Genomic DNA, 19,455 nt, shown 5'->3' with positions numbered 1-19,455 from the left:
ATCACTCGTAGCCGAGTAAGATTGTCTTCCATAAACACGGTTTTAACAATGAGTCCGTAAGTGACTGTGGAGGCCAATTCTGGATCCACACGTCTTTTCACAGTGGGGACATTGGTTTCTGGGCAGGAGTTGATCACGGTGTGGATTTGCCAAGCGTGCCTTCCTCTTAGCACGTTTCTCCCCTGCGTCCTGAGTTCGAGTGTCTTCAAAGCCCATGACACCTTTGGTAAAGGCTGTTCCCCAACTGGAGTGCTTGCAGGCAACTGTTTCCCAATTGTTGGTGTTTATACTACTTTTTTTTTTAATTGCCTTAAGACAATCTTTAAACCTCTTTTGTTGACCACCAGCATTACGCTTTCCATTTTCAAAATATACCAGCCTTCATTGCCACACCAACATTCAGACATTCAGCCATGCTGTTGGTCACTTCCACTGGGAAATCTTCTGATCTCTTTGTAACATGGGAGAAGCATGCATCGTCTTGCATGCTGTGGCCTGCCACCCTTTGCTTCGGTTCCTCCATTTTCTTGCCAAAATCTTGTACCTCGTTAAAATGGTGTCCACACACTTACAGTGAGGGGGGGAGTATTTTATCCCCTGCTAAATTTGCCAATTTGCCCTCTGACAAAGAAATGACCAGTCCATAATTTTAATGTTAGGTTTATTGTAGCTGTGAGAGACAGAATAACAACCGGAAAAACCCCAGAAACCCAGAAGACAGAGATTGATGTGCATTATAATGAGTCAAATAAGTATTTGATCCCTTTGCAGAAGATGACCTAGTACTTGGTGGCAAAACCCTTGTTGGCAATTACAGAGGTCAGACGTTTCTTGTAGGTGGCCACCAGGTTTGCACACATCTCAGGAGGTATTTTGTCCCACTCCTCTTTGCAGATCCTCTCCATGTCAGTAAGATTTTGAGGCTGATGTGTAGCTACTTGAACCTTCAGCTCCATTCACAGATTTTCGATGGGATTAAGATCTGTAGACGGGCTAAGCCACTCCAGGACCTTAATGTGCTTCTTCCTGAGCCACTCCTTTGTTGCCTTGGCCGTGTGTTTTGGGTCATTGTCATGCTGGAATACCCATCCTTGACCCATTTTCAGTGCCCTGGCTGAGGGAAGGAGGTGCTCACCCAAGATTTGACGATACATGGTCCCTTCCACCGTCCCTTCGATGCGGTGAAGGTGTCCTGTCCCCTTAGCAGAAAAACACCCCCAAAGCATAATATGTCCCCCTCCATGTTTGACTATGGGGATGGTGTTCTTGGGGTCGTAGGCAGCATTCCTCCTCCTCCAAACACGGCAAGTTGAGTTGATGCCAAAGAGCTCGATTTTGGTCTCATCTGACCACAACACTTTTACCCAGTTCTCCTCTGGGTCATTCAGATGTGCATTGGCAAACTGCAGACGGGCCTGTACATGTGCTGTTTTGAGGAAGGGGACCTTGCGGGCTCTGCAAGATCTCAGTCCTTCACAGCGTAGTGTGTTACCAACTGTTTTCATGGTGACTATGGTCCCAGCTGCCCTGAGATCATTGACAAGTTCCCCCCGTGTAGTTCTGGGCTGCTTCATCACCGTTCTCCTGAGTATTGCAACTCTACAAGATGAGATCTTGCATGGAGCCCCCGACCAAGGGAGGTTGACAGTTATTTTGTGTTTCTTCCATTTGCGAATTATTGCACCAACTATTGTCACCTTCTCACCAAGCTGCTTGGCAATAGTCTTGTAGCCCAGTCCAGCCTTGTGCAGGTCTACAATCTTGTCCCTGACATCCTTGGATAGCTCTTTGGTCTTGGTCATGGCTACTTTGGAATCTGCTGGATTGATTGCTTCTGCCGACAGGTGTCTTTTGTACAGGTACTGTAACGAGCTGGGATTACAGGTAAGACCTCTCCCTTACAGCAGGCGCTTCTAATCTCAGTTCGTTACATACAGTGAAGATACCAGGTAGCCCGACATCTGACTGGTTGATAGGGGATCAAATACTTATTTCACTCATTACAATGCACATCAATCTCTGACTTTTGTCTTCTGGGTTTCTGGGGGTTTCCCCTGTTGTTATTCTGTCTCTCACAGCTACAATAAAGCTACCATTAAAATTATGGACTGGTCATTTCTTTGTCAGAGGGCAAACGGGCAAATTTAGCAGGGGATCAAATACTGTTTCCACTCACTTGTCCAGGACAGGTGAGAACAGGTGTGGGGAACCTGGGGTTCTCCTGTTGTTGGTGAGCTACAACTCCCAGCCCCCTTGGGGCTGATGGGAGTTGTAGTTCAGCAACACCTGGCGTGCCAAAAGTTCCCCACATCTGGGCTAGAAGGACGTAGTTCTGAAATTGTGGTTTATTTACTTTTCTTGTTGCCTTGATACAATTCGACTAGCTTATTGTTTTAATTTGAGTTTATCAGACCCTGTCCTGCAATTGACTGTGGCAATGGGCAGATTAGAAATGTTAAATTAAATGAAAGAGCCACCAGCCTTTCGGTGATTGATTGGTGCTATTACACTCCTAACGTCTCTCTTCTTGGCATTGCTGTCTGAGCATATGAAGAATCTGCCTTTTACAGCAGGGGTGGTGGACATTTTTGGCTCTGCAAATAGCCAGCTCCCTGACATCACGATGACATCAGGTGCAAGGCGCTGTGAACTCCTAAAGTCAGGACTTCAGCATTGTTAGAAATTTATATATATAAGCTAATCACCAGGTGGCACCTTAAACCTAGGTTACGGTCGCCACAAGGGAATGTATCTGTGCCTTTTTTTCTTTTCTTTTTTTGCAATGAAGTTTATTATCATTATTCATTTCATTTCTACACCGCTTTATATTTTAAAGAAAAAAATTCTCAAAGCGGTTTGCACCACACTAAAGCATCAAATAAAACAATGCAGAATAAAACGGAAGTCAAGCTTCAAGGAAAATGCTTTCAGATCCTTCTCTCCTTTAGTTTTCCCCATATTTATTTATCAACTCAATTTATGGAGCTGCCCCATAGGAAGAAGAACTCTAGGAAGCCAGGGTGGTGTAGTGGTTGGAGTGCCGGACCAGGACCTGGAAGATCAGGGTTCAAATCCCTACTCAATCATGAAGCTCACTGACCTTGGAGTCAGTCACAGCCCTCTTAACCTACCTCACAGGATCGTTGTAGGGATTAACTGAGGAAGGGAGGTGGACCATACACTCCCTGGAGAAAAAGGTGGGATAGAAATGCAATAAACCCAGGCAGATGGGCAGGGTATAAATAAAAAATATATTTATTATTATTATTATTATTATTATTATTATTATTATTATTATTAACTAGCTGGCCCGGCCATGTGTTGCTGTGGGTTTTTTGTGTTAAATGGACCTTTTTCTGTTAAATGGACCTTCAGAGTCTCCCTTTAGAGTCCCCTCACCTGCCCTGTCCCAACCCTGACTCTCCTACTGTAAGGTTCAAAAATAAGACACACCCCCCACACGCGTGTTCCTGAAAATGTCCCCACCCCCCACTGCTTTGGCTGACTCAGGGTCCTACCTCCCACCCATGGCTATGTGTTTTTCTTCCCCCTCCCTTTGTTGTGCCTCATCCCTGTGATTCCCCCACCCTGTGAAAGGCCCATATTCTGTTTGTTTTTGCCTGTGGTCTACTGTTCCATAGCTGCCAAGTTTTCCCTTTTCTCCCGAGGAAGCCTATTCAGCATAAGGGAAAATCCCTTTAAAAAAGGGATAACTTGGCAGCTATGTACTGGGCAATGTTGCAGCCTACTCAGTTTTCCCTGTCCCAACCCCCCCCCCCCCCGCTTTGGCTGACTCAGGGTTCTTCCTCCCCCCGCATGACTATGTGTTTCCCCTCCCTTCCTTTGTTGTGCCTCATCCCTGTGACCACCCCCCCCCACTGTGAAAGCCCCATATTCTGTTTGGTTTTTGCCTGTGGCCTACTGGCCAATGGTGAGGCCTACTCATTTTTCCTTGCTGGGCAATGCTGCGGCCTACTCAGTTTTCCCTGTCCCAACCCACCTCCACCCCACTGCTTTGGCTGACTCAGGGTCCTCCCCCCCATGGTTATGTGTTTCCCCCCTCCCTTTGTTGTGCCCCATCCGTGTGAACCCCTCCCCCCGTTGTGAAAGGCCCTATTCTGTTTGTATTTGCCTGTGGCCTACTGAATGGTGCAGCCTACTCAGTTTTCCCTGCTTGGCAATGCTGCGGCCTATTGAAAAAGCTGGGCCTTGTTGCTGCAAAAGGACTGTTTTCAGTTGGTTGCTGTGGAATTTTGTGGTGTCATCTGGCAGCACAGCTTTGGAGGCGGCAGGGTGCGATCTGCCTTTCTATTGGATGCTGCTGGAGTCTTCAGAGCTTCTGGTGGTGACGTCTAATTTGGGCGCCACTTTTTGTGTTTAATCATTATTTTAGGTGTGAAAGGTGTGGTTTTTGGGGGGAAAATTTGTGCCAGATCCCTCCCTGATGGGCATGGAACGTTGTGGCCAAATTTGGTACATTACGGTTCAGCAGTTACGGAGAAAGGCTGTGACCTCCACACGCAATGCCTACATTTATATATATATAAATACTGATAAACAAGCTTACCTGCTTAAGAAAGGCCAGCCAGGTGTAGATGTATGAGGCCAAACTGGTGTCCAGAGATCTAAGTGTGGTTGCAGTTGCACCTGGCTAATTTCGAATACTGCTTCAAAACACCTTGCCCAGTATTTAATAATGTTGGTTGGCATCTTTGCTTAGAGGAATTACAGCTCAAGCCTGAACCTGGGACTCTCCTGCATGCAAAGCACATTCTCAGATCCCCCAAGCTACCTCCTCCTCTCAGACCTTCCTCCTTCATGATCAAAGCCTTCCAAAAATGTCTGATTTTTTTTTATAAAAAAAATAAGGATTAGATTCGCCTCCATATTCCCATCCCCATTCAGCTTGGCAGCATGTTAATTTCCACCGGCTCATTTACTTCTAATCATCATCATTAATTCAGCTTAGGAGTCGCCTAACAAGCATGTTCTCTGGGCGACATCCAGAGCAAAGTAGTCAAATTTAAAACATAACATGCAACAAAACCCATAGCGTGACAGCGAGAACACTTTTTGGTGCTGCCACCATATGGTGCAAGAGGTGGGGGAAGAATTTCAGGCAGAGGCAACGATTGCTTTTAAGCTCAACATTATTTGACGGAAATTTAATAGAGAAATTTTCAAAATATCCCTGCCTTCTCCTCTCCCAACATGGCTTGTTTAAATTAGTAGCCCGGTTTTCAAAAGCTGAATCTGGGTGCAGGAAAAACTGCAAACCACATTTGTTCATTGCATAATTCGAAAACTTTCCTGGTTGTGGAATTCAGCTTTCTTCTTGACACAGAGCTTGGGATATTTTTCTTTCTTTCTTTTGGCACTGAACATGTACAAGCCCTGATTATATCTTGGCATTCCTCTTTCTTAAGCATATCTGACACCTCACAGCAAGCCCAGGTGTGCTAAGGCCAAATCCCATCATGTTACCTTGGCAGGAGAGTTTACAACCTAAAGATACAAGCCAGGAACCGGAGGCTAAAGCATAGCAAGACGGCTGCTTGGGATATTGCTGGAAGTTCTTCTCGGGGACTGAAGTGTGGCAGGAGAGCTTAAGGGGGAAGTGACTCCAGAGGGATTGTTGTGGAACAACTTGGGCAATGCTTCTCACATGAACTCCTGAATGTGAAAGGTAACTTCTTGGCTTGTATGCCTCACCATAGCTCCTGCCTCCAAATTTCTAGAGCCGGTGTGGAGAACCTCCAGATGTTTCCGAGCACAATTCAAAGTGCTCCAGTACGAACCTCCGGTACGTTTCCGAGCACAATTCAAAGTGTTGGTGCTGACCTTTAAAGCCCTAAACGGCCTCGGTCCAGTATACCTGAAGGAGGGTCTCCACCCCCATTGTCCTACCTGGACACTGAGGTCCAGCGCTGAGGGCCTTCTGGCGGTTCCCTCGCTACGAGAAGCCAAGTTACAGGGAACCAAGCAGAGGGCCTTCTTGGTAGTGGCACCCGCCCTGTGGAATGCCCTCCTCAAAGAGAACAACAATTACCAGACCTTTAGAAGGCATCTCAAGGCAGCCCTGTTTAGGGAAGCTTTTAAGGTTTGATGGGTTGCAGTATTTTAATATTTTGTTGGAAGCCACCCAGAGTGGCTGGGGGAACCCAGCCAGATGGGCGGGGTATAAATAATAAATTATTATTGATGATCACCCACCATTCCTGGCCATGCTTGCTGGAGCTGATGGGAGCTGTAGTTCAGGAACATCTGGAGTGCCAAAGGTCCCCCACGCCTATCCAGAATGAAAGACAAGACCATAGCTTGTGGGTACAGCACTTGCTTTATTTGCAGAACGTTGCATAGAAAGGGGTCTTGAATTCAGCGTTAGATATATTAGCTAGACACCAATTGGCTCCTTAAACCAAAGGTTATGGTCACCAAAACGGAATGTCTAGTTAACATTTTGGGACAAGGTGGCTCTAAAGTTTCATTTTTCTAATGATGGTCTGACTGTGGTTGATTCTCAGTTAAAACATCTGGCTAGCTCAGATGACAACCTTGAGCTAGGTTAAGAGCTTTGAGAACTTTAAAGAAGAAAGGTCACTTGATCCAGGGACAGTTCCCATATATATTGGCCTATTCCTACCTCTTTTTCTTAATGGTGACATGGACCATAACACAGGGATATTCTTCACAGCTGTGAGCAGGGCAGTGGGGGCGGGAGAGTAAGTGAAGACAAGCTACAATAATAACTATAGTGGTACCTCGGTTTAGGAACTTAACCAGTTCTGGAAGTCCGTTCTTAAACCAAAACCGTTCTTAAACCGAGGCGCACTTACCCTAATGAGGCCTCCCGCCGCCGGTGCCCTTCCACCATTCAGATTCCGTTCTTAGACCAAAGTAAAGTTCGCAAACCGGGACACTACTTCTGGTTTTGTGGAGTTCATAAACCGAATAGTTTATAAACAGGGCTGTTCTTAAACCGAGGTACCACTGTATAAGGTTGATCACTGTTCCTGCCCAGTATATACAGATGAAGCATTTTGGTTCCTGAAATTCATTCTGATGGTACAGCTAAAATATAACTGATAGATTTCTACAGGATGTGATATTAGTGTGTGAAAACAGTCAAGGTCCAATGATCTCATGGCATGTACTTCCAGATGGTGAAGACCTCCTGGCGCCCAGCCATCTTTACTTGGTCGCATGTCAGATAGTCAGGTGCAAAATGCACCTGGCTAATTTCAAACATTGGTCTTGATACAGAGTCATACTATTGGTCTCTGCAGCTGAGTGTCATCCGAATTAACTGGGAGCAACCCTACAAGATTTCAGGCGGGGGTAACTTCCAGCCCTACCTGGTTCACTAAGCACTGTTTCTCAAACACAATGCAAGAAGGCCTGCCCCCCGTTCTTTACTAAGGTTTGTTTCTCAAACTTGAGTCTCCAACCATTGTTGGACTACAACTCCCATCATCCCTAGCTAGCAGGACCAGTGGTCAGGGGTGGTGGGAGTTGTAGTCCAACAACGGTTGGAGACTCAAGTTTGAGAAACAAACTTTAGTAAATAACGGGGGCAGGCCTCCTTGCATTGTGTTCTTACAAGAATGCTGGGATATACATTAGAAACTGAAATCATTTGCACAGGCTGGCAGGAAGCGGCACTACTCATTTCCCCCACTTCCTGGATTAAACACGGGCTGTGAGCTGCTGTGCCTCTACTCCGTTCCACACCAGAGGCGGGCACACGGCATTTGCTCACACAAAAGCATCTCACCTCGTAGTTTGTCCCTGGCTGTTGCATTAAATCTGGAGTGTGTTTTGGGGAACAAATGGAGCTGATGGAAGACTGAGATACTTTTTAGTAATCAGAATGGTGCCTGCTGGTAGCGGTATATTTTAAGGGCCTGCTGGCCTTTCCCTTTATAAACCTGTGTTTTTCAGGGGATTAAAAGTTAACCGGGAAACTCCTTTCCATGCAGTTAAGTTATTCAAAGGTTAGCGCTGGATGTTATTACTGCCCCTGAGCGGAAGCGCTTGAGAGAGAGAGAGATGCTCTTTTCATTTTCTGCTTTGATTGCATCTTATCTGGGTATGCCTCCACCCGATCTCTTATGCGCGGGGAGGCTGCAGCAAGACCTGCCATTGCCAGATCTGGTCCTGCTGATTTCTAACTATGGCTGAGAGAGAATTCTGCAAAATGGGCAGCTCCGTGTGTCAGTGGAGAAGCCTTCAACCAGCCTTTCCCGAATTCAGATTTCATAAACGGAAGACAACCTACTTAAAAAGGTTTTCTTCGAGCCTTCATAGAGGGAGAGAGGGACTTAGGAAGTTGCCTTAGACAGAGTCAGACCACTTGTCCATCTAGCTCCATGCAGTCATCTCAGACTGGCAGCAGCCTTTCCAGGGTTTCAGGCAAAAATCTCTCCTCGAGTATGCAAGTCAACTCTAAGGCTACATTCACGAGTTTGCAGAAAACACGGATCGGTTTAAAGAGCAGTAGTTGACAGGTGACAAGCTTGTTATTGAGCAAACAATGCTTTCTTTCAACCAATATGTTTATGTTATAAATCAAGGATGCCTTGAGGAGCTCAAGGTGTGGTGTCCATGCATCTTTTACTCTCTCCACTTTCTCCAGAGCCAGTGTGGTGTAGTGGTTAAGAGTGGTAGACTTGTAATCTGGGGAACCGGGTTTGCGTCTCCGCTCCTCCACATGCAGCTGCTGGGTGACCTTGGGCTAGTCACACTTCTCTGAAGTCTCTCAGTCCCACCCACCTCACAGAGTGTTTGTTGTGGGGGAGGAAGGGAAAAGGAGATTGTTAGCCGCTTTGAGACTCCTTCGGGTAGTGATAAAGCGGGATATCAAATCCAAACTACTACTACTACTACTACTACTCCTCTTCTCCTCCTCCTCCTCCTCCTCCTCCTCACAATAATATCCCTGGGAGGTAGGGCAGACCGAGAAGCAATGAGTGAGTTTCATGGCTGAGCAGGGATTTGAACCCCACCAATTACCTCGACTCCCAACTCCATCCCAGCCAGCATGGCCAATGATCTGGGGCGATGGGAGGCCTACAGCAGTGTAGGAAAGAAAAGCTGTTTGGCTTGAGGAACCCAGGAAATGGACGCAAAAACAAAGTCCAGTTGCAATTTTATTCTTGTGTTTCAGTTGCCACACATGGCGACACGACTTCTCAAAGAGCATTCTAACAGTCCCCAGTTGCAAAATGCGCCTGGCGCCTGGCTAATTTCAAACGCTGGTCCATAGGTTCCCCATCCCAGGATTATCAGATGCTGGGGACAAAGCACAGTAGTTCTGTTACCATTTATTCTGTGCTTGCGGACTCCAGATTGGTCCCTGGACTCAAGAGTGCCGGCTGGGCTAGGAGGGCCATTTTGCCTTGTACAATGATTTTGACCACCTTTATGTTCAGAACATGCATTTATTTATATTTAGCATGATTTGTATACCACTTCATCATTTAAAAAAAATATCAGTGTTTTTCATGAAATGGTGTGAAATGCTTAAAGTAGCAATTAGAAATGGCAGATGTGACAGATTGGGCTGGCTTGAGTAGAACTCCAGGGTGTTAAGTGTTAAACCCAGCCTCTTAGTTGATTGACGGCATTCCATTCCATGAGGGGCGGAACAGCCGCGGGTTTAAAGAGGATGGGTAGCCGTTAAATCAGGAGAGAGGGTTTTGGGAGCGTGAGCATGTGGGAGGTTGTGGAGTAGGTTACAGTACTAGAGTAGGTGTAGATGAAGAATTGGTTAGGTCTGTAATTATATGATTAACAAGAAGAGTTCTAGTGAAACCACATGCTTGTACACATGAAACTTGAACGCAATCGTTAAGATTTTAAGACATTAAATGTTAAGTTAAAGTGCCATTTAAACTATCGTCGGAGTGATCTTCCCAGCAGAGGTATCTATTGCTCATCTGGTGGGGATACTCATTAAAAGGACAAAACACCTATCTAAAGCAGAAAGGATAGTTTGTTGTCCATTGAGTGCACCGAGAGGGGGAGGAAGAGGGAGACTGGTTCAAGGGTGACACAAAGTTTCCTCGGGAGGTAGGAAAGCTTCACAGTGGGGAAAGCTCAAGTGAGGAGAACCCCTTACTGGTGTGTACACTGAGAATAGTCTCATATTCACCCCAGAGTTTAAGAAGATACCGGGCCATGTGCAGGCTGGAAAAGTACTCTCATTTTATTTGTAAAACCCACAAGGGATAGGGGGATTACAATAAGGCTATAGGGAAAAGTGGAGAGGTTTAGTGTTACCTCAGAAATCCCTATTAGTGCTTTTTATAATTTGAGAGGTTTGGAAACAAAAGGCGTAAGGTGGGGACCTCTTACGTCGCAGCAGACCTAATAAACAGATAACAAACTAGCAGATTTTTTATTATTTAAAAAACCCCTCACAATGGTACATAATAAAATTACATGTCTGGGTAGGCTTGTCTTAAAGGAAAAGTTTTTAGCAGGCATTGAAAGCAGTACAATGAAGGCACCTGCCTAAATGTCAATAGGCAGTGAGTTCCAGAGAATTGATGCTGTCCTGAGTTATCCCCAGTTATTAACATTGTTTTTAAAAAAATTAAGACGGCCAATGAGCCAAAACCCGAATCTGGACCATTTGCAGTCCCAACTCCGGAGTCAGCAGTTCATTCTGTCCCGCTATCCTCTAAGAACCAGTTAATTATTTACTCTTCCGTCACCCCCTGTGCCGTGTTTATTCATGTTCCCATATGTCATGCCTGGCTTGGCATTGTCCATCTGTCAGTTCTGCAATAAGAGCCCTGGTGAGTGGCGGCCTTTAACGGCTTCTCTCCATTGTCGTGTTGCAGGGGGAACTACAATGGACTGCGCTTTCATGTGGAGGTTTAAGCAAAACCTTTTGTCGCAGCTTCGTTTCTTTCGGGGGTCCGCCTGCAACGCTGCAGAGCCGAGCTCGGAAGAATCTCTTGGCTTCCTCCGCTCGAAGAGCTAAATGTGTCCCCCGCCGTCGCCTCTTTTCTTTGCCTCGCCCGGTGCTGAGCCTTTTTGATTTCCCATTGTTAGCTGACCTTGGTAATTGGGTCTCTTGTTCGGCCATCTTTGGCTTGCCACAGGGCTCAAAGCATATGCTCGCACAGATTGGAAGGAGCTAATAATGGCTTGCTTCATGGAACCACCCCTCAAGGGTGCTGAAGGTGTGCGAAAGAGGAACACCTGTGCTATTTTAATTCTTTCATGTATGTCTGGCGTAGGGCTGGGCGATGTTCGATTTTCAACATCGCAGTGCATCACAAGCCAGACATCACGGTTTGAAGAATATACCACGATATACCATTTCCGAGCACGATTCAAAGTGTTGGTGTTGACCTTTAAAGCCCTAAACGTCCTCGGCCCAGTCCACCCCCACTGAGGTCCAGCTCTGAGGGCCTTCTGGCGGTTCCCTCACTGAGAGAAGCGAAGCTACAGGGAGCCAGGCAGAGGGCCTTCTTGGTAGTGGCCCCCGCCCTGTGGAATGCCCTCCTTTCAGATGTCAAGGAAATAAACAACTATCTTGATTTTTGTAAGACATCTGAAGGCAGCCCTGTTTAGGGAAGTTTTTAATGTTTGACATTTTATTGTGCTTTTAATTTTCTGTTGGGAGCTGCCCAGAGTGGCTGGGGAAACCCAGCCAGATGGGTGGAGTAGAAATAAATACATTTATTATTATTATTATTATTGAAACAAGATGCAATGGCTTTAGCCAGTTAGACGCAGGGTGAAGCCGTTGCAGAGCTCACCGCCAGAGCTGGGGCCCTTCCCCCCCCAACTGCCTCATAGGCTAGGGCCAATGCAGCTGGCCCAGGCTCCTGCTCACCTTGGGGGTGGGAGGGTTCCCCCCCCCACCCCAGCTGAGGGAGCCCCGATTCCTCAGCAGCATCAGGCTTCGCTCAGGTGTGGTGTAGAAGAAGCCTCCCCCTCCTCCACCTGCAACTTGTTTCTTCCTCTGTGCTGTATGAGGGCAGATGTTGGTTTCACTCAGTGGTGTATTGCTGGTGAAACAGCTGCGTTTCAAACCCCTCTGCCAGCAGTACCCCCTGGATGAAGTTGCGCCGCTAGCAGAGGGACTCAGGAACGCAGCGGTTTGATCACTGGTATACCGCTGTGTGAAACCAACATCACGGTCTGCTCCTCATACAATTTGCGTGTGGAGATAATAAATTCAGACAACTCAAATTTTTGGTTTGGTTTTGGGCAGAATTTAGGCCGCAACTTTATTGATTACAGTCACGTGAGTGGTTGCATAGGCTCTGGTTCGACTAGCTCCCTGCACCATTGCAGGTAGTGCTGACCCAGGGCACTAACATAGGTCAGCCAAGGGTGAACACCTGGAATGGCGGAAAGCTGGGGACATGCTATGTCCACCACCCAGACGTCCCCCTGGCCTCAGGCACGGGCACAACCCCTCGCAGGGTTGACCAACCATGAATCCGTGTGTTCCTTGTTAAAGGAATATCCAATAGGGTGGGTCATAAAAAACTTTTTTGGGAAAATGTTTCCTCCCTTGATCTTATATCAGGCGTATGGTATAAACATGGTCAAATTTCAAATTGTAAGCATTTAGTACAATTTATACCTAAGTAATTAAGTATAATGTGATGTTTTGAAGCAACACATGAGTGGTGTTTTATTGTTTATGTTTACTTGTTTAGTACACCGTTTGCTTAATTGTTCCATATAACTTGTTCAAAACCATTGGTATTTCATGTAAATTATCAACATTTTTTATCTTAAATAAATATTGCAGAAAATAATAGTATGCAACTATTATTGCTCTACATAAAACCTAAAATTTATGTTTATTACTTCACAATTTAACATACTGAGAATAAATGAGTCAAATTCCTATGTTTTCATCACTCGTAGTGTTTATACCATATGCCTGATATAAGATCAAGGGAGGAAACATTTTCCAAAAAAAGTTTTTTATGACCCACCCTAATATCCAAGCATAGGGTTGGCTAGGCACCCTGCCACCCCTATCCACCTGAACCAGAGCCTATCCGCAACCTTACAAGTTGTGACGATTTGCTATGCGGCAGGCGAAACCCAAGTGGCACCAGCCAATCAGCCATGCCCCAGTCCCAACGACAGGTGACACACGGCAGCATAGCAAGGTCAAGTGCAAGCCCTAAATATAGGGAGAGGTGGGCGGGTCTTCTGATGCACTGAGCCCAAAAGAGGAAGCTCAGGGCACGTGCACCGGGTTAAATAGTGGCCCCTCGATCACTTCGATTGGCATCCCTCTGACCCAATTGCACCCCAGATCAAGGGACCACCAGTAGGGTGTTGTGGCCGCTCTAATGTTCCCACCCATGACACAGGGTCTGGTTGCCAGGTCTCACCGCAACATGTGCCCCGATATCCACGCCCCAATCTAAGCTTAAGGGGCACACCCCCACCACTGACTTAAAGGGGTTTAAGCATCAGTCTTTCTTCCCAGAGGACGTTGGGAATCATAGTTATGTGCAGCGTTGGAAACAAATGTCTCCTTGCAATCGCCAAAATGGAATGCCTCGTTGCCATTTTGGGGCCAGGCGGCTCGAACGTCATATTTTTTCAATATGGCTCCCCCCCCCATTCCTGAAATTGGTTCTGATTCTGCAGATGAAATATCACAAATAAAATTCTAAAGGATGCATTGTTGGTGTGTGAGAACAGCCCAGGTCCAAGAATCCCCAGGCAGGCACCTACAGATGGTGGAGACATCCCAGCACCCAGGCATCTTCACTTGGTCGCAAGGGGCCGACAGGTGCAAAAATGCACCTGGTGGATTTCGAACGCGGTTTATGGGGGGCGGATAGGAGCGTCCTAGTGATCCGCCCTTAAGAAATGACAGTTCCCAGTTCTCAGCTATGTGAGGATATTTGACTGGTCGTTTTTAAATGTTGTTGTTGTTTAGTCATTTAGTCGTGTCCGACTCTTCGTGACCCCATGGACTTTTTCTAAACTTTGTGTTGTATTTGCTGGTTTGTGTTGTAGGCTCCTTTGGGGGTGGGTGAAGGAAGTTGGATAAAAGTCTAATCAATGCCCTGTGATATTTGTAGGCTGATGCAGAGGAGCGGGGAGGTCCTTTAAAATTCTAACAGGCTTTGAGGAGTGCAAGTGAGCAGTTCCTCAGTCTTCTCTGTTTTTGAATGCGAATATTGGCACATACGTAAAAACCATGTCTTCTCTCTCCTTCTTTCCTGCCCTTAGGCCCCTTCCGATCTTGGCTCCCTATCCAGAGTGATGGAAAATTCCTCTGCGGCTTCTGCCTCATCTGAGGCAGGGAGCAACCGTTCGCAGGAAATCGAAGAGCTGGAGCGTTTCATTGACAGCTACGTTTTGGAGTATCAGGTCCAAGGCTTACTAACGGACAAGACAGAAGGGGACGGGGAGAGCGAGAAAACACAGTCTAATGTCTCGCAGGTGCGTACAGGTGGGCGACTTGGACAAGGGGCTGTAAGGTGCAGTGGGGAGAGTACAACAAATCAGGTGACATTTGCGATGATGATGATGATGATGATGATGATGATGATGAATGGCATTTATATCCTCTCCCCATACGAACTGACCCAGACCCTGCGATCATCGTCTAAGGCCCCTTTTTGTGTGCTTCCTCAGCCAGAGCTCCGAAGGGGCAGCAGCACGAGGACGGGGCCTTTTCTGCAGGGGCTCCCCATTTGTGGAATGCTCTCCCCGGCGAGGTTTGCCTGGCACCTTCATTATACACCTTTAGGCGCCAGGCAAAAACGTTCCTCTTTAAATGCCTTTTATAAATGTATTTGTAGGAGAAGGTTATTGGCTTGTTTTTGGTTTTCTTCTCGTTTGTATTTGTATTTTATGTTATGTCGCGAATGGCCCTGCTATCTTCAGATGAAGGATGGTATACACATTTAATCAACAACAACAACAATATCCCACCTTTTTCTCAAGGTGGTGTACAGCTCTCCCCCACCCCCGTGTGAAGCTCCTCTTCCAGCTGTATTATTTATTTCATTTATATCCCAACTTTTTCTTCAAGGAGCTCAAGGTAGTGAGCGTAGTTCTCCCCCTCAGCATTTAATCCCCAAAACAACAACCCTGTCAGGTAGGTTAGGTTGAGAGGCAGTGACTTGCCCAAGGTCGCCCAGTGAGCTTCATGGCCGAGTGGGGATTTGAACCCTGGTCCTGGTCCAACATGAACCACCGATGCCTCTAGAGCAGGGAAACCAGCTTTTTGGGGGGGGGGCTCCAATCCACCCCCTTGTTTAATTTTATCCATTCCCTGCAGCTCTATCAATTTTAGGCTATCGATATTCCTCAAGTGGCTGACCTGTGGGCTGGCAGGCTAATAAATAATTCTGTGGGGCAGTAACTTTCTGCATAGATTCCCCTTCAATCTCCAGTTTCAAGCTCAAACAAAATTCTTTGTGAAGTTGTTCTCCTTCCAGTTTTACAGCACTGACTTTCCAGGGCTCCCTCAAAGCAGTTGTTTCACGTGGCACCTTTCTGTCCCTTTCTCTCTTTTTTTCAGTGGACAGCTGACTGCAATGAACAGGTAGAAGGCAATCGTTCCTCCTCGAGAGGCAAGAACGTAGCACCTCATAATCAAAACCAGGTAAGGGAAACAGGAACCTTCCGCTGGAAATGTGTGTGTGTGTTGTGGCTTTCTTCCTTGCCTCAAGGTTTCACCTCCAAGACTTGAGGTTCATTGACAGCTTAAAATAATGTTCCCCAAAAGGATTTTGAAGCACGGCTTTGGGTTCTTGCTGGCAACTGCACACAAACCTTCCCTCTTAAATCCATCTGAATTTTCAGTTGCAATGTAAGACTTCGGGAAATTTTGTTTCTGGGAGATCCTTCTGAAAAAATAAGAAGGTGGCTTCTGAAGAAGGTGGCTTCATTTTCAACTACCCTACTCTGCCATTTGAACTGGGTGGGAGGCAGGAGTTTTTTTCCACAGCCACAACTCACCAGAACTCACGTCCGGCACCTCTCAGGTGGGCACCATTGCCATTATAGGAGAATCATTCCTGGTGAGTTCTGGCACCTCTTTTTCTAGCAAAATAGCACTGGTGGGAGCCAGTTTTGAAAGCTGCTTGTTCCTCTGTGTTGTGATCTTCCAGTGTTGTCTATGTTATCCTTAGTTTGCTTTCGAAGCTATTTGCTAGATCATGAAAAGTTATTGGGAACAGCTTGGACTCTGATGCCTGTACTTACTGTGCTACAGAAGCCAAACTAACTAAATCAAAACAAAGACCTTGCAGCAGTGCAAAATAGCCTTTTATTAACAGTATTTCATAAACCTTAGCTTGTTTGTGAGCTAACTCTCTGTAAGCCACTTTTAGAGTTTTTGCAATCAAGGGGTATATAAATCTTATCAATTAAATCAGGCACCCCCAAACTCTGCCCTCCAGATGTTTTGGGACTACAATTCCCATCATCCCTGACCCCTGCTCTTGTTAGCTAGGGATGGTGGGAGTTGTAGTCCAAAAACATCTGGAGGGCCGAGTTTGGGGATGCCTGAACTAAATGAACAAACTTGAGCTGCTGGGTTGCAAACTTCGTCGGGCTGCTTAGTTTTGTTGAGGTTTAGCAAAGTTCTCCAACTTCATTAGCTCTTTTGCCAAGCATCCTAACGGGGTGTTTCCAGATGCGGAAGAATTAGCAATGCCAAATCATTGCTGTTCTGATTGAAGCTGGAAGGGGAAAAGCAGCTCTTTCCAGACTGCATCCGAATCATCACTCCTCCTTTCTCCAGCCGCAGTTATTGGGGGAAAGGTAATTTGCAGTGGGACCATTGTCCATGAGGAAAGGGTTAAGTGCTCCCACTCCCCCCCCCACTGCAATTTGGGAAAGGGGGGGAGCTGGATATACAGTGGTACCTCGGTGTAAGTACTTAATTGGTTCCAGGGTGCCATTTGCACCCCAAAAAGTACTTAATCCGAGCAGCGATAGTGTGTGTGCACGCGAAGCGCTGATAGAGGACTTCTGCGCATGAGTGAAGCGCGCAGATCGCTTCTGCTTGTGCAGCGGAACCCAGAAGTAAACACTTCCAGGTCCACGGAGTACTTAACCTGAAAGTACTCAACCTGAAGCATACCTAAGATCGTGAAGCTGAGGCTCCAATACTTTGGCCACCTCATGAGAAGAGAAGACTCCTTGGAAAAGACCCTGATGTTGAGAAAGATGGAGGGCACAAGGAGAAGGGGACGACAGAGGGCGAGATAGTTGGACAGTGTTCTCGAAGCTACGAACATGAGTTTGACCAAACTGCGGGAGGCAGTGGAAGACAGGAGTGCCTGGCGTGCTCTGGTCCATGGGGTCACGAAGAGTCGGACACGACTAAATGACTAAACAACAACAACATGACTGTAAAGGCAATTGTATTTGGGAAGGGCAGAGCTACAGTAATAGATATGATTACTTCAGAGGAGAAACAGATCGTAGGAAAGGACACAAACCAGGGGAGAGATCATCAGGGGGTTTGGGCTGGGTGTCCATCAATATGCGGATGATACCCAGCTCTACCTCTCTTTTAAATCAGAACCAGTGAAAGTCCTTTATGAGTGCCTGGAGGCGGTTGGAGGATGGATGGCTGCTAATGGATTGAGGTTGAATCTTTACAAGACAGAAGTACTGTTCTTTGGGGACCGGGGGGCGGGCTGGTGTGGAGGACTCCCTGGTCCTGAATGGGGTAACTGTGCCCCTGAAGGATCAGATGCACAGCCTGGGAGTCATTTTCGACTCACAGCTGTCCATGGAGGCGCAGGTCAGTTCTGTATCCAGGGCAGCTGTCTACCAGCTCCACCTGGTACGCAGGCTGAGACCCTACCTGCCAGCAGACTGTCTCGCCAGAGTTGTGCATGCTCTAGTTATCTCCCGCTTGGGCTACTGCAATGCGCACTACATGGAGCTACCTTTGAAAGTGACCCGGAAACTACAACTAATCCAGAATGCGGCAGCTAGACTGGTGACTGGGAGCGGCCCCCAAGACCACATAACACTGGTCTTGAAATTCAAAGTGTTGGTGCTGACCTTTCAAGCCCTAAAAGGCCTCGGTCCAGTATACCTGAAGGAGCATCTCCACCTCCATCGTTCTGCCCGGACACTGAGGTCCAGCGCCGAGGGCCTTCTGGCGGTTCCCTCACTGCGAGAAGCAAAGCTACAGGGAACCAGGCAGAGGGCCTTCTCGGTAGTGGCACCCACCCTGTGGAACGCCCTCCCATCAGATGTCAAAGAGATAAACAATTACCTGACATTTAGAAAGCATCTGAAGGCAGCCCTGTTTAGGGAAGTGTTTGATGTGTGACATTTTAATGTATTTTAATCTTTGTTGGAAGCCGCCCAGAGTGGCTGGGGAAACCCAGCCAGATGGGCAGGGTACAAATAATAAGTTGTTGTTATTATTGGGACCCATCTGCCCTATGCATTTAAAGCGATATCACGCCACTTTAAACAGTCACAGCTTCCCGGAAAAGAATTGCAGCAAGTACAGTTTATTATTGGTGCTCAGAGCTGTTAGGATGCCCCTATTCTCCGCACGGGGCTACAATTCCCAGACTTTCCTGGGAAGTGGGTTTGGCTGTTAAACCACACGGAGAATTGTAGCTCCGCGCGGGAAATAGGTACCGTTTGTTGTGGGACTCAGACTCACTTTGGCCCCTGCAGCATAGCCAATGAGCAGGGATGATGTGAATTGTAGTCCATCATCATTTTGAGAGATAGGGCTCCTTGCCCTAGGCTTATTTGTGATTGTGCATCGCCTCTGAGAGATCTATCCTCCATCTGTCTATTACTGTTATTATTTTTTCTAGGCCATCTAAGCCTTTGGCAGCAAATTCTATATATTACGTTCCACAAATAAATACAGTGGTACCTTGGTTCTCAGACTTAATCTGTTCCAGAAGTCTGTTCCAAAATCAAAGCGTTTCAAAACCAAGGCGTGCTTTCCCATAGAAAGTAATGCAAAACGGATTAATCCGTTCCAGACTTTTAAAAACAACCCCTAAAACAGCAAGTTAACATGAATTTTACTATCTAACGAGACCATTGATCCATGAAACGAAAGCAATAATCAATGTACTGTACTATAAAATAAATAAGACAGTATTGTAGATGATAAAAATAAAAATTATTTTTTTTCCTTAGCTGATGATAGTCATTGTTTGGATGGGGGGCGTTTATCCATTTCCACAGTCACAAAGTCAATCAATCAATCAGTAGCTGAACTGGGTTCCACACAGTCACAAAAACAAATTCACCGGAAAAGCCACAAAAACGCAAAATAAATAGCAAAAACAAAAGCGCCAAACTTAAATCTGTTCCGGAAGTCTGTTTGACTTCTGAAATGTTCGAAATCCAAGGGTAAGGTTCTGATTGGTACAGGCACCCTGGAAACAATAGCCGTCAGCCGGGTTTTCAGCGTTTGGGAACCAAAGCGTTTGAGAACCAAGG

General features: G+C 46.5%; 1 protein-coding gene across 5 annotated transcripts in view; it reads left to right on the top strand.

The window, feature by feature from the left end:
* The window catches only part of CTIF (cap binding complex dependent translation initiation factor), a 171,820-nt gene that overhangs the window by 43,761 nt on the left and 108,604 nt on the right, over positions 1–19,455 (top strand). For all 5 annotated transcript variants that reach the window (XM_035100979.2, XM_035100977.2, XM_035100976.2 and 2 more), the window contains exons 2-3: positions 14,233–14,445; positions 15,533–15,616. In XM_035100979.2, the coding sequence (XP_034956870.1) occupies positions 14,266–14,445; positions 15,533–15,616 (264 nt within the window). In that variant the 5' untranslated portion in view covers positions 14,233–14,265. The remainder of the gene's footprint in view (positions 1–14,232; positions 14,446–15,532; positions 15,617–19,455) is intronic.

The sequence above is a fragment of the Zootoca vivipara genome, chromosome 11, assembly GCF_963506605.1.
Source record: "Zootoca vivipara chromosome 11, rZooViv1.1, whole genome shotgun sequence".
NCBI lineage: Eukaryota > Metazoa > Chordata > Lepidosauria > Squamata > Lacertidae > Zootoca > Zootoca vivipara.
The sequence above is the reverse complement of the archived record's forward strand: the minus strand, read 5'-3'. Positions and strand labels throughout refer to the sequence as shown.